Source organism: Neoarius graeffei, chromosome 2 (genome assembly GCF_027579695.1).
Source record: "Neoarius graeffei isolate fNeoGra1 chromosome 2, fNeoGra1.pri, whole genome shotgun sequence".
NCBI lineage: Eukaryota > Metazoa > Chordata > Actinopteri > Siluriformes > Ariidae > Neoarius > Neoarius graeffei.
This window is the reverse complement of record NC_083570.1, coordinates 69,052,878-69,070,770: the sequence shown is the minus strand read 5'-3', so window position 1 is coordinate 69,070,770 and position 17,893 is coordinate 69,052,878. Positions and strand designations below refer to the sequence as shown.

The 17,893-nt window shown below is 43.4% G+C and overlaps 1 protein-coding gene across 1 annotated transcript; it reads left to right on the top strand.

The window, feature by feature from the left end:
• On the top strand, nt 1-15,107 carry acot19 (acyl-CoA thioesterase 19). Its single transcript, XM_060914797.1, has 10 exons — nt 1-484; nt 3,341-3,440; nt 3,519-3,709; nt 7,486-7,655; nt 7,950-8,069; nt 8,199-8,281; nt 13,660-13,753; nt 13,884-13,964; nt 14,264-14,405; nt 14,749-15,107. The coding sequence occupies exons 1-10, from the start codon at nt 289-291 to the stop codon at nt 14,859-14,861; spliced, it is 1,290 nt and encodes a 429-aa protein (XP_060770780.1). The 5' UTR covers nt 1-288; the 3' UTR covers nt 14,862-15,107.
• Nucleotides 15,108-17,893: the final 2,786 nt, after the last annotated feature.

Below are 17,893 nucleotides of genomic sequence, written 5' to 3'. Positions count from 1 at the left end.
ACGCCCTGAACGTGTTGCTATAGTCCAAATAAGATCACTTGCAATATTTTATGGTCTGCCAACCTTTGGAGTCCTTATCCACGACCTTATCCTGCTGTATTATTCATTAACTAATTATGCGATAAGGATTTTCTTTCTCGATAAAGCTCCTGAACTTTGATTGGAGTGACTACTGTACAGCTGCTGAGCTGCTCAGCTTCACCGAGTCGACGCGTTTATACTAAATGCATGTCCTGAAGTTCTTCGGTTGATCTTAGTAACTCATACAGTTTATACACACAGCAGAAAATGGCCAGCTCACTTTCGTTTCCGCTGCTTTCTGTTCGTCCGCTTCGCTGTATGATGGACGAGAAGTTCGACGTGCGCGTGACGGATTTACTGCCAGATGTTCGAGTCACACTGCACGCGCTGCTTCGCTCAGAAGACGGAGATTTTTGGGAAGGTTTTGGCCACTATGTTAGTGATGACTCAGGAACTGTCACAGGTGCGTGTTAATCATCTTCATGAGCTTGGTTCATAAGTTTTTACACCTTGTGTGCAGCAGGCTAGGGCGTAATTTTGGGTAGGGACGTGTCCCTACCAATATTCAGCCGCTGTGTAATCTCATCTCATCATCTCTAGCCGCTTTATCCTGTTCTACAGGGTCGCAGGCAAGCTGGAGCCTATCCCAGCTGACTACGGGTGAAAGGCGGGGTACACCCTGGACAAGTCGCCAGGTCATCACAGGGCTGACACATAGACACAGACAACCATTCACACTCACATTCACACCTACGGTCAATTAGAGTCACCAGTTAACCTAACCTGCATGTCTTTGGACTGTGGGGGAAACCGGAGCACCCGGAGGAAACCCACGCGGACACGGGGAGAACATGCAAACTCCACACAGAAAGGCCCTCGCCGGCCACGGGGCTCGAACCCAGTACCTTCTTGCTGTGAGGCGACAGCGCTAACCACTACACCACCGTGCCGCCTACTGTGTAATCACGATCAATAAAAACCGATGTCCTAACCTGAGCAATGATTATATGGCACACAAAGGGTTAAATGCCTGTTTCTCGCTAACTTACATGGTTGGCTATCCCAGCTGTCACTCCATCTGCTGTAAAAGCAGCACACTTCCCACAGCAGCTGTGACTACCTGCCCATCAACCTCCCGTATCTCACACGTACACACCTGACCTACCCCACACACCCCCCACTCTCCGTCAGCCTACAAATTGAACTGGACTTCGATAGTCTGGCTAACGCAACTTCAAAGCTCTGCGAGCATTTGGTCTAGCAAAGATATTAAGCCCAACCGTTTCCCAAAGGCGTGGTTGTCCCGCCTCCCTGAAATGCCTCAGTTTGTTACTGGTCGAAGCCAGAAAAGGCTGTGACGAAGCTTAAACCAATCACATCACGCTTTCCTCTGAGGTATGTGACGCGACGGAAACTGCCTGAGTAACAGGAAGAAGATAAATACCTCCAGGGCTGCTCTTTGCTCCGTTTTCAATGAGAACTTCCCATTGAATGCTTTCAATACAGCATCTACTGCTGTGTCAAAGGCTTGCCGCTGCTCCATGTTCGTAATGTTTCTAGTAAATGAAGCGCTTCCGGCATAGATTCTGTAAACAATCTATGGCTTCCGGTCGCAGTTCTACTACGTCACCGCCTTGAACACGCCTCTACCCAGGGCCGTTGGAGATGCTCAAAGTTGATTGGCTCCCGATTTTTCGGGAGCTTGGAGGAGCTGGAGATAGCTTGCCTTGCCAGACTAAGTTCGCAACAGGCCCTCGTGTTGCGTCACGCTTAGGATGGGCGGGCCCAGGCTAGGACTTCGATGTCCATGCATGCTTGCCCTACGACTCGCATACTGACTTGAGTATCATGGATGAAACGAGACATTCGTTCATTCTTCTTCAAAGTCAAGAATGTAAGTGCAGGGTTTCCGTCGAGCTTTAAAAACTTAACAAAATCCTTTTGATGTATGGAAACCCTTCATAAAAGTATTGCTGCGGCTCCTTAGGCAACGTAGAAGGACGCATCAGAGCTAGGCTACTGCATAGCTGCAGAGAAAAGGAATGCTGGAGCAATGTAACTTGGTGTTAGATAATATCCTCGATGAATGAATGTTAAATTTATAGACCTAATGGTTTTACAGAATGTAAGTAGTCAGATGTAGGCTACTGCTTGGCCATGCAGATGTGCGACTTGCATTTCAGAATCAACAGCGTGACAGCCGCTGAGTCTGCTGCGTTCACCGTTTTACAGAGACCTCTTTCTACTACTACTAGTACTTGTTGTACTAGGCTAGGCTAGATACAACAAATCCATGGTCCTTTACTGCCACCTAGAGACGAATATTGGTAACTGCAGCATGTTTGGTTCTTTCAAATAGGAGCAACCATCTCTCATCTCATCTCATTATCTGTAGCCACTTCATCCTGTTCTACAGAGTTGCAGGCAAGCTGGAGCCTATCCCAGCTGACTACGGGCGAAAGGCAGGGTACATCCTGGACAAGTCACCAGATCATCACAGGGCTGACTTGTCCGTATAGACACAGACAACCATTCACATTCATGCCTACGGTCAATTTAGAGTCACCAGTTAACCTAACCTGCATGTCTTTGGACTGTGGGGGAAACCGGAGCACCCAGAGGAAACCCACGCGGACACAGGGAGAACATGCAAACTCCACACAGAAAGGCCCTTGCCGGGGCTCGAACCCGGACCTTCTTGCTGTGAGGCGACAGCGCTAACCACTACACCACCGTGCCACCCCTAGGAGCAACCAGTGTAAACTAATTTGCTTGTGCTTATCAGTAACCAACACATTTACATTTCATTTATGTGTACTTACATGTTACGTGTTGTAGTTGTGTTTCAATGTTCTTGATGTATGTTAACTGACAGTATGTTTGCAACATCCTGCATGAGTAAAGCTGAGAACTCTGAAGTTGCCTCCACGTTACATTACATTTAGCTGACGCTTTTATCCAAAGCGACTTACTGTTACTATTTTGGTACAGGGTATTGGTTACAGTCCCTGGAGCAATGTTGGGTTAGGTGCCTTGCTCAAGGGCACTTCAGCCATGGATGGAGATGTAGGGAGAGGTAAGGGTGGAATTTGGACCTGCAACCCTGGGATCCAAAGACCAACTCCCTAACCATTAGGCCACGGCTGCCCTCGTTAACCTATAAGATCTGCATGACATGAAATTATGATTGCTAATGGAAAAAAAAAACACCTTTCGGAAGCTCTGCCTTGGATCACTTTTGTGTCCCCACCAATGTCAAAATCAAAGTTACTCCCTTGGCAGCAGGTAAGCACTTAACACACAATTTGCTCTGTTTCAGTGTCTAAAGATGCCAGTCTTGGTGGAACATATGAAGGAGTTGAATCCATGGGTCTGCTGTGGAGTATGAAACCGATTCCTGGGAGCAGGACAGGCCTCAGGTTAAACCAAAGCAGCCTTTAGGTATCTCTGTACTGCTAATCACTGATGAGTCACTCAAATAGTCCTTCTTTTTTAAGATTTCGCAAGAAGGATGTCTACACACCACTTGATGTCCACATATCTGTGTATTACGACCACCTAAATGAAGGATTCCAGGAGAAATCTCCCATAGCATCAGTTGTGGCACAGCGATGGTACACTGCTCCAGGAATCCAGAGGGTTAATGTTACGGAAAAAGGGTTGAAGGCAGCTCTTTACATCCCACCAGGTATCACAGACAGAGGGTTAGATATTGGCTGTTATAGCTTTGGGACTATTCTTAGTGTTTTATGCCGGGATCAGAAAACACAATATTTTTGTCTTTCACCATGGTCATCATAGTGCCATAAATTCTTGTCATATTTTGGTTGGAAGACTGGCAACACTACAAGTTTGTCCTGACCAGTCAATGTTCACATGTCATGAATGAATGAATGAATGAATGAACCCTTTATTATCACTGTACCAGCGAAATTGACCATCAACCTGTCCTTACATACACACATACACACAATTGACAGAGGGGGAGTAGATAGGGCAGGAAGACAGGGATAAAAGAAAAATACAGAGTAACATGAGGAGAGGGGAGGAGAGAAAAAGCAACCCCCACACTATGCTCCTGTGAGAAGTACAGTGTGGGAACATTAAAAAAACCTCAGCACATAAGCACAAAATAACACAAGTACACTTTACAACATGAAAACTCGGGACTTAAGGGGGGAGGGAGGAGGGGGGCGATCAGGGGTGGGGGGTAAAAAAAAGGGGGGAGGGGGTGGGGGGAGGAGGTAGAGGTAACCCAGCGCAAGCAAGCAGCCGTCCGCTCCTGCAGCCATGATGGCGCTGGTCACGCACCCGCTTGTCACACTGGGGGTGAAAACAGCAACCGCGGGAAGAGGGGGGAGGAATACGAGAGAGTCTAACAGCAGTGACCTCCGGGGGGAATTGTTTCCCAGCAATGGCCTTGGCCAAGGCCAGTGCTGGCTGGGAGAGCCGAAACAGATAAGATTGTTTGGTCTTTGGGTCGAGCAGCCGCATTCCTTTACATGACTACTCTGATACATATCCAAACTGGTCCCCCGAATCAATAACCTCTGCAAAGCCGAAAGCTTCTCCAAGATGATGTCCATATTGCGGTTCAAGTTCTGAATAGCCACAGTCTGAGTGCCGACAGCTCTGCCCACTGCTTCAATCATGTCGGGCAGCTTTATGGGGCTTTGAACAGCTGTCACTGTTTTCTGATTTCCTCGATAAACCAGGGCAATGCCTAATCCAATCAGCAAAAGTCCTGTAATCATGGTTCCGAATAGGTAGATGTCTTCAATGTCCTCCACAGCCACTTCTCCCATGCGTCCATCGCATAGCCAGCTGCGAACGTTCTGGCAGAACAGGCTGGCTCCCCTGAACCCAGGCTTCTCGTCGAGAAGATTGTGTCAATTGCGTGAAGAGACCAGTTTATCAATTCCATGGTTTTTAGTTTGGAGAGCAGTGCGGAGAGAGTCTCTCAGAGTATAGACACTAGACAGACGAGACAGCAGAAGCAGGAAAGATAAGGGAAGGGAGAGACAGAGAATGCAACCGCCTTCTGTGAGAGCACGGAGAGAAAAAAAAGGGAGGAGGGTCAAGAAATTGTCAATCATGGCTATGAAGATACATGTTGTAAGAGTTGTCAGACTAGGCAAGAAAATACAAAAAATATCTGACATAATAGACTTTTAATCAGGGATGTTATGGGGCGTCCCAGATGCCACACTGTGGTTCTTGAATTATGCCACATGACAAGGTCTGTTCGTTGTTCCTGACATTCATATTTGGGCCAGATGCTGTAAATTTGTCAGCTACGACAAAATCAGGCTGTATTTGTGTAGACTGATCCATGCATCCATTCGAGTCTAAATATCTTCACTGTTTGTACTTCAATATTTTGTAACTTTTGCGCAGTGTGGGAAATAAGGCTGGACCAGTAGACATTTACCGGTAATTTTTGCATTTGTCGGTCTGTATTTCAAAAACACTGGACTGGATGCCCCATGAAAAATTGTAAAGATATGGCTCTAATCTAGTTCTAGTTTCCTTCCAAATGTTATACTGGGTGAATATACTGTATTATGTCGTAACATGGCCTATGAAACGGGCGCCCTTGCGGGCCCGACTTAAAAAATTCATAACTCGGCCAGTGATGGTTCTAGTCCTGCCAAAATTTACAGGCACATCCCTCTCCCTGAGGGCTTTGGAACCAGCACAGGCATGGCCCAGTATGACCACATGTGGGCCTGTTATTTGCCCCCGAAACTCCTGTGTGAGCATTGCTTGCCAAAAACTTTCATATGAGCCCTGGCTCAAGCCAGCCTTTAAAAATTCATAACTTGGCCACCGATGGTCCTAGCCCCGCCAAACTTTACAGGCGTATCCTTCTCCCTGAGACCTTTCAAATGAGCCCAGGCTCGGCCCAATCTGATGTTAGGAGCAAGTGCAGATTGCGGAAAGGTTTAGCACGAGCCCTGGTTCCAGCCACTCGTGTGCGGGGATTTAAAAATTCATAACTTGGCTACCTAAGGTCCTAGCCCCATCAAACTTTACAGGCACCTCCCTCTCCCTGAGGGGCACACTAAGTAAGACAATAATAATAATACACTCAGTATTCACTGTTGTTTTTATTGCATGATGTAGTTGAACTCGTATTTTAGGGTTGACAGTATCTGATTGATCCAGTCAGTTGATTAAGAGTTCAGTTTACATGAAACTTTGCAGTACAGTATTATGTTAAGTGCCAAACTGCCAATCAATGGTTATGTTGTTGTTGTTATGTGCATTTTTAAAATTCATAATAAGAATGACAGTCATAGTCATATGCTTTGTAGGATGTCTCATCTCATCTCATTATCTCTAGCCGCTTTATCCTTCTGCAGGATCGCAGGCAAGCTGGAGCCTATCCCAGCTGACTACGGGTGAAAGGCGGGGTACACCCTGGACAAGTCGCCAGGTCATCACAGGGCTGACACATAGACACAGACAACCATTCACACTCACATTCACACCTACGGTCAATTTAGAGTCACCAGTTAACCTAACCTGCATGTCTTTGGACTGTGGGGAAAACCGGAGCACCCGGAGGAAACCCACGCGGACACGGGGAGAACATGCAAACTCTGCACAGAAAGGCCCTCGCCGGCCACGGGGCTCGAACCCGGACCTTCTTGCTGTGAGGCGACAGCGCTAACCACTACACCACCGTGCCGCCCTTTTGTAGGATGTAGATTTATATTTTAATTGAGTTTTTACGTTCTTCTATTTTCTAAGTTCTAGTGCAGCAGATTTTATTCTGAATGCCAAATGATATTACCGTGTCTAGTTTTGAGTCATTTTAAAAGTAATTTTGTTACAAAGTTACTTGGAATCTCGTACTCAAAATTTTAACTCTATTATGTAAGAATAGTTGTACTGTTATTTACTAAATTTCTTATAGACTTATTATAAACATAGTATAAAATAGTCATTGTTGACATAATGTTTCATGAGTGTTATTATAGTACCTATATATGAGCACCAGTAAGTTGTAACCAACTGGAACATCCTTGGCCCCTTTTTTCTAGACATAAAACTGACCTGTGTGTACCACTATTGTTTTTTTGGGGGGTTAACTTTAAACATGTTTTTCTTGAATTTTCTGAGATTTTCTTGTAAATTGTATTCAGTTTGTAGTGCAATTAGCAATGAATGTCTAGTGTAATTTGGCCTTTGATGATCACAAAAATGTGCTTAGAAATAGCTGAGAAGCCATCTCTAGGCATCTAATGCCCTTCAGTGGTCCCCCGGCCACATTGTTCTGGGCCTTTGGCCTGTCATTCAGACAGGCTGAAATTTGGACGGACAGACAACATTTCAGACTTGTCTGCCCTGTGACAGTCTGCTTAAAATTCCCTATTTCCTACACTGTTTGCATGTGATATGTAACATACACTACAGAAAGAACACAGTGTGTCCTTCATAGCATATATTCTACTCTAGGTCCTGGTCCTTTTCCTGCTATACTGGACCTCTGGGGTGGAGGTGGGGGTCTAGTGGAGTATCGCTCTGCTCTACTAGCATCTCGAGGCTATGTCACATTAGCATTGGAGTATATTGGACGGGTAGATGCTGATGGAAAACCATACCAAGTAGACAACTGCTACTTTGAGGTATTTGCCTCTAAAATTATGACATTTACATAGTGCAGCTGTGCATGTATTAAATATTAAGGAATACAGCTTGGCATGAAAAATTAAATGATCAGTGCCGAGTTTCCCAAAAGCATCGTAGCACAAAGATCATTGTTAAATGGTAGAGCGAGCAGCACAATGAACACTCTCTCTCCTAGTTAAGATGCTCTTAGCATTAAGAGGCTTTTGGGAAACTTGCCACAGTTCTGTAACTGAAAATTGCAATAAAGAAACAAACAAACATTGAAATAAATACCTCTTGTAATCTCTTAGGCAGCCTACACTTTGCTGAAGCAGCATCCACAGGTATGTCCTGAAAGAATCGCCGTTCTCGGTTTGTCTTTTGGTGTCTCTGTGACCCTGAGCATGGCAGCATACTCCTCAGTGATAAAGGTAGGCCAGACCAAATATTTATAACATTTGTCTTCATTAGACATTGACTACCTTTGTACATGTTGAAAATCCTAATCCATACATTCTCTAGACAACTGCGTTGTGTGATTTGCTCACTCTTTCTTTCAGCCTAGGTGTATAGTGTGTGTTAGTGGAAGCCACATCGTGCCCGTCAACGGATCACTGGCTGATGTCTTTGCTGAGATCGAAAAGTGAGCAAAAGATCATGAATGTTTACTGCAGGCTTGGTGATTCATATCGAGCTTGTGAAAAATACAATAAGTGGTTATTTTATTATTATACACACAGTGGGGGGGGGGGGGGGGGGGGGCACGGTGGTGTAGTGGTTGGCACTGTCGCCTCACAGCAAGAAGGTCCGGGTTCGAGCCCCATGGCCAGCGAGGGCCTTTCTGTGCGGAGTTTGCATGTTCTCCCCGTGTCCCCGTGGGTTTCCTCCGGGTGCTCCGGTTTCCCCCACAATCCAAAGACATGCAGCTTAGGTTAACTGGTGACTCTAAATTGACCGTAGGTGTGAATGTGAGTACGAATGGTTGTCTGTGTCTATGTGTCAGCCCTGTGATGACCTGGCGACTTGTCCAGGGTGTACCCCGCCTTTCGCCCGTAGTCAGCTGGGATAGGCTCCAGCTTGCCTGCGACCCTGTAGAACAGGATAAAGCGGCTAGAGATAATGAGATGAGACACACAGTAGGACTGTGCTTAGTTAGTCGCCTTGACCATTTGATGGTGGTGCGGAGTTGTAACACACTGGGATATCTGTAGTACTCAGCAATCAGACCAAGGCTCTTAAATAGTCTGTCTGGTTCTATTGACATGTTAGTCATTCATTAGACATTTTATATATTCTGATGTATTTGTATAATTTACTTGAATTGCTTGTTTGGGCACACGGGCACACTATAAATGTGCTAATATGACATTCTTTGAACATTTACTGCATACACATTTTTTAATGATTTTCTCATGATATTGTATTAAAAATGTACATGTATTTGTACTTACCTGCATATCTTGTGCAGACACTTAACTGAAAATAAACCTTTGCCTGGGATTAATCTTTGGCAGACAATGTTTAAAAAATGGATATATCAGCATATGCAAGCACATTATCTTAATTTGAATTTTACCACTTAAGTAATTTCAGTGATGAGAATTCTTTGTTAATGTTCTTGTTTTTTCTACTTTGGCCAGCTAGCCAGGCTATATTATTACTACTACTGCTACTTTGGTAAGCAACTGTGCTTGGGATTTAAATTTTTCCAGCTGCAGGCTGATTCTTCAGTGTTACATTTTGCTGGCATTGTATTGTTGACTTGTGTAGGCTTGTCTCTTCCAAACAGGCATTGTACATGCAAAAGGTTTTAGATGGTCTCAGCTCTACAATTATTTATGGTCATGTCCTGTGAGGGGAAATATCTAGCATACGGAAAGCTATTATGCAATCTGTTTTGGAAGTACAACCATGGAAAGCTGTGCTGTGCCATTAAAAATTATGCTTTGTGACTCTACTCTGAGAACATATAGGATAGAGATTGCACTGGCACCTTGATGTCCATGATAGAGAGATGGAATCCATCAGAGCTTTAAAAAGCATTGTCAATCAACTCAGTTCCAATCCTGTTTTGGGAGGCTTAACCATAATGTCTCATCCTGTGACAAATCTGCTCTTGCATGGAAAGAAAAGAAATAGTAGGAGTTATTACTGGTGCAGGAAGTACACTATATGGCTAAAAGTATGTGGACACCTGACCATAACGCTCGTATGTGGGCCTTCCTCAAACTTTTGCCACACCATTGGAAACACATGATTGTCGAGAATGTCTTTGTATGCTGTAGCATTATGATTTACCTTCATTGCAACTAAGAGGCCCAAACTTGTGTCCAGCATGACAGCACCCCTGTGCACAAAGCAAAGTCCATAAAGACATGGTTTACCAAGGTTGGAGTGGAAGAACCCAAGTGGCCTGCACTGAGCCTTGACCTGGATGAATTAGAGTGCTGAATGTACCCCAGGCCAACATCAGTGCCTAACCTCACGACTGCCCTTGTGATTCAATGGGCTCAAATCCCCAAGCAGCATTCCAAACTCTAAATGAAAGCCTTCCCAGAAGAGTGGAGGCTGTTTCTATGCCTTTGGAATAGGATGTTCAACAAGCACATACGTTTGGCCATATAGTGCATCATCATTGGCCTCAAGCCAGCAATGGATGATGAAACAACTTGTAAATGGAAGTACAATGCCTGCTAAATAAGGGTCATTGTCCCAGCAGATATGCACTTCTAGACACTCCCATAATGCTTGCCAGAGTAAAAAGCTCATAACAATCTGGGCATGGCAGTTGTACAGGTGTTGAATATTGAAGTATATCATATGATTTGCATCACATATTATTCGCCGAAGATGAAGTGAATATTGGTGAATAATACCTGAGATGAAATGGAGGTTATTATTCACCGATATTCACTGAGACTAAGGTGGATAAATAAAACAATTAAAAACAATCACCTGTGTATTATACTAAAACAGTATAAGTACACAGGTGATTATTTTTAAAAAATTGTATTAAAAATAATTTATTTCAAACTTGAAAAGTAGCATGCAAATTTAATGCGCACAGACTTGTCACTTATCTATGCCAACTCACATAAAATACTTTGTATTGCAATAGATAAAATAAATCACAATTCCACCTTACCTTTGAGTAGTTTTAGACCAAACTGTGTAGCATCTTTAGTGCTTTTAGCATTTTCTTTCACAATTTATAATTCTTCCTCACCTTCAGTGACCAAGCAATTGGCTGCCATTTTACCGAGTCGCTCGAGGTGATTATTGAGAAATAGTCCGAATTTCTCGACCAATCAGCACATGTGATTTCCTATAATCAGCTGCATATTTATACTATACACACACATATCAGTCAAAAGTTTGGACAAACTTTCTAATTCTGTGGTTTTTCTTTATTTTTATTAATTAAAGGTAGGGTATGAGATTTTTTTCAGGAGTATTTTTTACCATATTGCTTGAAAAGCTCCTCACACCCATGTTGCAAGCAGTACAATAGAAGGTCTGACCCAAAAACGAAATATTTTAATCCAGTCTACAGTGTAAAATAAAGGAAAAACGCCATCCAATCATATCGAGGTACCACCTCAAAATGATTGGATACTGACACGTCAATCAGACTGAAGCCCGCGAGCAGCCCGTCCCTTCTGTGTGTGTGTGAGAGAGAGCGAGCAGAGTGTCACACAGAGCGCAGGATTTTCTCAGTGCGCTCCCTCCAAACAACGGGGATTTACACGAAAACGGAAGGAGATATTCACAAAATTCTTTCACAGTGAGTGCCACAAGAATCTCCTGAACACACTGATGTAATTTTTTTGTCTGTAGTGTAAAAAAATGAGGTCACTAGAGCGAGTTAAAAACGAGTGACTTTTCTGCCAAGTTTATAATGGCAGTCTATATGGCTGCGCGGCTGTCCTCTCCTCACTTTCAGGCTTCTCATTCAAAAACTGCAAGTCCTATCCTGTAGGTAAACACCTTCTGTGAATCAGGACAAGTGTGGCTACTACTTTTGAGAAAATTATGTGTGTGGAGTGAAAATTGGGGCTGAAAACACAGTTTAAATGAGAAAGTTTGAGGTATTTTTCCAAGCTCTCTACACTCTGCTCCACTGGTGTGTAACGCAATAGACACCCATTATAAAGGCTGATTTTCTCAGGCTTTATAAGGGGGAGGAGGGGTGGAGACACGGGGGGTGGGAGCATGGCAAGGGCGGGCGTGTTTCTTTTCAAAATATGGCTTGCGGGAACCGTTATTCCAAAATCTCATACCCCACCTTTAAAAGATGCTTCATGTCATTTCTCTTTACTTAGTTGAGCAGTGGGGCGGCACGGTGGTGTAGTGGTTAGCGCTGTCGCCTCACAGCAAGAAGGTCCTGGGTTCGAGCCCCGGGGCTGGCGAGGGCCTTTCTGTGTGGAGTTTGCATGTTCTCCCCGTGTCCGCGTGGGTTTCCTCCGGGTGCTCCGGTTTCCCCCACAGTCCAAAGACATGCAGGTTAGGTTAACTGGGGACTCTAAATTGACCGTAGGTGTGAGTGTGAATGGTTGTCTGTGTCTATGTGTCAGCCCTGTGATGACCTGGCGACTTGTCCAGGGTGTACCCCGCCTTTCGCCCGTAGTCAGCTGGGATAGGCTCCAGCTTGCCTGCGACCCTGTAGAAGGATAAAGCGGCTAGAGATAATGAATGAATGAATGAATGAATGAATAGTTGAGCAGTTCTTGACATAATATGGATTACTACAGCTGTGGAATAGGGCTGTTTACTGTATGTTTATTATTTACTATTTGATCTCAAAAGCATTAAGAAGGCAAGAAATTGCAATCTCATCTCATCTCATTATCTCTAGCCGCTTTATCCTTCTACAGGGTCGCAGGCAAGCTGGAGCCTATCCCAGCTGACTACGGGCGAAAGGCGGGGTACACTCTGGACAAGTCGCCAGGTCATCACAGGGCTGACACATAGACACAGACAACCATTCACACTCACATTCACACCTATGGTCAATTTAGAGTCACCAGTTAACCTAACCTGCATGTCTTTGGACTGTGGGGGAAACCGGAGCACCCGGAGGAAACCCACGCGGACACGGGGAGAACATGCAAACTCCACACAGAAAGGCCCTCGCCGGCCCCGGGGCTCAAACCCAGGACCTTCTTGCTGTGAGGCGACAGCGCTAACCACTACATCACCGTGCCGCCCGAAATTGCAATCATTAACTTTTGACGAGGGCGGCACGGTGGTGTAGTGGTTAGCGCTGTCACCTCATAGCAAGAAGGTCCGGGTTCGAGTCCCATGGCCGGCGAGGGCCTTTCTGTGTGGAGTTTGCATGTTCTCCCCGTGTCCGCGTGGGTTTCCTCCGGGTGCTCCGGTTTCCCCCACAGTCCAAAGACATGCAGGTTAGGTTAACTGGTGACTCTAAATTGACCGTAGGTGTGAATGTGAGTGTGAATGGTTGTCTGTGTCTATGTGTCAGCCCTGTGATGACCTGGCGACTTGTCCAGGGTGTACCCCGCCTTTCACCCGTAGTCAGCTGGGATAGGCTCCAGCTTGCCTGCGACCCTGTAGAACAGGATAAAGCGGCTACAGATAACGAGATGAGAGAACTTTTGACGAGGCACACCCATTAATTGAAAAGCATTCCAGGTGACTCCCTCATGTAGCTGGTTAAGATAATGCCAATAGCGTGCAAGGTGTCATCAAGGTAAACGCTGGCTACTTTGAAGAATCTAAAATATGAAACATTTTGGGATTTTTTAAAACAATTTCTTGTTTACCACAAAATTCCACATATATTCCATATGTTATTTCATAGTTTTGATGTCTTCAGTATTGTTCTACAATGTAGAAAATACCGGTAGTCAGAATACAAAAAAAAAAAAACTATGAAGGAGTAGAGTTGTCAAAACTTTTGACTGGTACTGTATAATTACTTTTTCTTTGGTTTTATTTTTGATATTTGGTCTGTTTCAGTAGCAAACCTTTCCTGTATTCCTGTATTCTTTTGATCTTAAGAAATGTCAAAAACACCCGCTATGATGAAGAACAGAGAATCATTTGGCGAGACCTCTTGCTGCCAGTACCAGATGACCCTTCAAAGAAAGTTGAAGTAAGGATCCATCAGAGAAGCCTGCCAAATTATTTTGATTATTATTACATGCATTTTCCTCTGGTTTGCATATGTACATAGTTATGGTCTCTCCTGCGACTTTCTTTAACTATGTATAAATGTTGAGCAGATGGGTCGTATCAAGTGTCCCATTTTATTGATTGTTGGGGAGGATGATCAAAATTGGCCAGCATCAGAGTCTGCAGAAGATGTGAGTAGAAGCAGCAGAATCAATATTTTATTCATTCATATGTTTCTATAATAATAATACCAAATATTATTACATTGTGGCCTACTTAAATTCTCAGGAATATAGTATGGATTTATTTCATGCATATTTTGGAGCAAGACCCTGATTAGCTTAAAAAGAAAGCAGTCGTGACTTTAGCTTATCTGGGGCTTTAAGTTATTTAATATTTCTTTTGGGAGTAGAAAGAAAAACACTGAACTGCATAGCCATGTGGCTCCAGATCAGATCTAAACCACTGCCTTCCCCTCTGTCATCTTCAGATGAAGCAGATGATGGAACAAGCTGGCAATAGTCACTTGTTGACAGTTCTGTCTTACCCTGGAGCCGGCCACCTCATTGAGCCTCCTTATAGTCCACACTGCCGAGCCAGTAACTACGTAGTGGCAGAGACAAGGGCTAAAGGTAAGCCATCAGTGTGTGCATTAAAATTTGAGGAAACTATAGAAGACACATTTGTTATGGGTATTTGTTTGATGGTAAACCTCAGCTAATTGCACTGATCAGATTGTATGGACTAAATGTTGGTGAAATGACAAAAACATACTTTTACAACATGAAGATATTTCCGTGATACAAGATATGTCTTACAATATAAAGGTTTCGACTTGTAAAACATAGTGTTTTATTTTAAAAATACACAGTGAAAAACTGAGTTCAATCATACTTTTATTTAATGTCTACAAAAAAATAATTATTTAACATTGCACTTTGCAGTTTGTGATTGCTATCTTGTTTTTTGTTGCAGTGGTGGTGCTGTGGGGTGGACAAACAGAGCCACATGCACGAGCTCAGGAGGACTCCTGGTGCAAAACCCTGGCTTTTCTAGAGCAGCACCTCTATAGCAACAAGAGTCATTAACATCAAATATCAGTCACATCGTCAGAATGTAGAACCCCGATTCCAAAAAAGTTGCGACAAAGTACAAATTGTAAATAAAAACGGAATGCAACGATGTGGAAGTTTCAAAATTCCATATTTTATTCAGAATAGAACATAGATGACATATCAAATGTTTAAACTGAGAAAATGTATCATTTAAAGAGAAAAATTAGGTGATTTTAAATTTCATGACAACAACACATCTCAAAAAAGTTGGGACAAGGCCATGTTTACCACTGTGAGACATCCCCTTTTCTCTTTACAACAGTCTGTAAACGTCTGGGGACTGAGGAGACAAGTTGCTCAAGTTTAGGGATAGGAATGTTAACCCATTCTTGTCTAATGTAGGATTCTAGTTGCTCAACCGTCTTAGGTCTTTTTTGTCGTGTCTTCCGTTTTATGATGCGCCAAATGTTTTCTATGGGTGAAAGATCTGGACTGCAGGCTGGCCAGTTCAGTACCCGGACCCTTCTTCTACGCAGCCATGATGCTGTAATTGATGCAGTATGTGGTTTGGCATTGTCATGTTGGAAAATGCAAGGTCTTCCCTGAAAGCGACGTCATCTGGATGGGAGCATATGTTGCTCTAGAACCTGGATATACCTTTCAACATTGATGGTGTCTTTCCAGATGTGTAAGCTGCCCATGCTACACGCACTAATGCAACCCCATACCATCAGAGATGCAGGCTTCTGAACTGAGCACCGATAACAACTTGGGTCGTCCTTCTCCTCTTTAGTCCGAATGACACGGCATCCCTGATTTCCATAAAGAACTTCAAATTTTGATTCGTCTGACCACAGAAGAGTTTTCCACTTTGCCACAGTCCATTTTAAATGAGCCTTGGCCCAGAGAAGACGTCTGCGCTTCTGGATCATGTTTAGATACGGCTTCTTCTTTGAACTATAGAGTTTTAGCTGGCAACGGCAGACGGCACGGTGAATTGTGTTCACAGATAATGTTCTCTGGAAATATTCCTGAGCCCATTTTGTGATTTCCAATACAGAAGCATGCCTGTATGTGATGCAGTGCCGTCTAAGGGCCCGAAGATCACGGGCACCCAGTATGGTTTTCCAGCCTTGACCCTTACGCACAGAGATTCTTCCAGATTCTCTGAATCTTTTGATGATATTATGCACTGTAGATGATGATATGTTCAAACTCTTTGCAATTTTACACTGTCGAACTCCTTTCTGATATTGCTCCACTATTTGTCGGCACAGAATTAGGGGGATTGGTGATCCTCTTCCCATCTTTACTTCTGAGAGCTGCTGCCACTCCAAGATGCTCTTTTTATACCCAGTCATGTTAATGACCTATTGCCAATTGACCTAATGAGTTGCAATTTGGTCCTCCAGCTGTTCCTTTTTTGTACCTTTAACTTTTCCAGCCTCTTATTGCCCCTGTCCCAACTTTTTTGAGATGTGTTGCTGTCATGAAATTTCAAATGAGCCAATATTTGGCATGAAATTTCAAATTGCCTCACTTTCGACATTTGATATGCTGTCTATGTTCTATTGTGAATACAGTATCAGTTTTTGAGATTTGTAAATTATTGCATTTTGTTTTTATTTACAATTTGTACTTTGTCCCAACTTTTTTGCAATCGGGGTTGTAGTTTACAGGTTCCGATTTCATATCACTCCAGGTTCCGATTTCATATCACAAATTTTATGTGCAGTAATAACTGTTGTCTTGCATCATTGATTACCAGGTTGTAAATATAATTAGGCATTAACTGTCCATCAGCAATAAATGTGAAGGAATGAGAATTTCAGCATGGGCCAAATACAAATTCCTTTTCACCAGGAGAAGCAAAGTACACATCTAAACAGTCATGTAAAATGAACATATTTTCCAAGTGGGTTTCTGATCCTTTGTACTTAAGTAAAAATCACAAAAAGCTTTTTCTTTTATTTTTGACAAATTATCAAAAGATTGCATATTTTGCTATATACGATCAAACACTAAACATGAAAGGTTTGCTGGTTAATGAGAACATGTTAGTCAGCATTTATTCATAGAAGAATGATTAATCCATCCATCCATCCATCCATTATTTGTAGCCGCTTTATCCTGTTCTACAGGGTTGCAGGCAAGCTGGAGCCTATCCCAGCTGACTATGGGCGAGAGGTGGGGTACACCCTGGACAAGTCACCAGGTCATCACAGGGCTGACACATAGACACAAACTCACATTCACACCTACGGGTCAATTTAGAGCCACCAATTAGCCTAACCTGGATGTCTTTGGGGGAAACCAGAGCACCCAGTGGAAACCCATGGAGACACGGGGAGAACATGCAAACGCCACACAGAAAGGCCCTGGTCGGCCACTGGGCTCGAACCCAGGACCTTCTTGCTGTGAGGCAACAGTGCTAACCACTACACCATCTAAGAATGATTTATATAGTTTTAAATTTGTCTGCAAATTTTGGAATAAACTTCTTTTTAAACTGGACTTTATGCTAGCACTAGATTCATTTAACAGTACTTCCAGACACTGTAGTCTATGACGATAAGTTAATAGTATTTACATCATAAGGGTTAAAAAGTCTTTAAACATTTTGTAGCATACTGCTTTTTGGATAAGCTTGATGACATCACTAGGCTGCAGAAAGTGCACAGATGCTCTGGGCTTACAGTGAAATCACTAAGAGCTTTTACTGATTAACAACTTTCATGTCTGTAAGAGTACTTGACCATCAGTATGGGAGGAAACCACACACTTTTATGAATATAGTACAGGGGTGTCAATCTATTTAGTGTGGAAGCATGTAGTGTTAAAAGTAGCCTTAGAGCATATCAATACTATGGCAGAAGTCCTTTTCTAACAGGCTAAAATGCTTGAAGCACATTTAAAGGTATTATCCTCTAATACTGTACGTGTTACCAATACACCAAGCACTGTAGTATCTAGATGGAGCTGTTATAAAATGACACATGCACCTGGAGAACACCAGATGTCAGTCATGCAGTCTTGTGTATTGTGCTGCTATATGTCTGTGCCAT

Coding starts and splice junctions, on each gene's coding strand:
- acot19 (XM_060914797.1), top strand. CDS start 289: ATGGCCAGCTCACTTTCGTTTCCGCTGCTTTCTGTTCGTCCGCTTCGC. Junction 485..3,340: donor TGACTCAGGAACTGTCACAG/GTGCGTGTTAAT, acceptor GCTCTGTTTCAG/TGTCTAAAGATGCCAGTCTT. Junction 3,441..3,518: donor GGGAGCAGGACAGGCCTCAG/GTTAAACCAAAG, acceptor TTCTTTTTTAAG/ATTTCGCAAGAAGGATGTCT.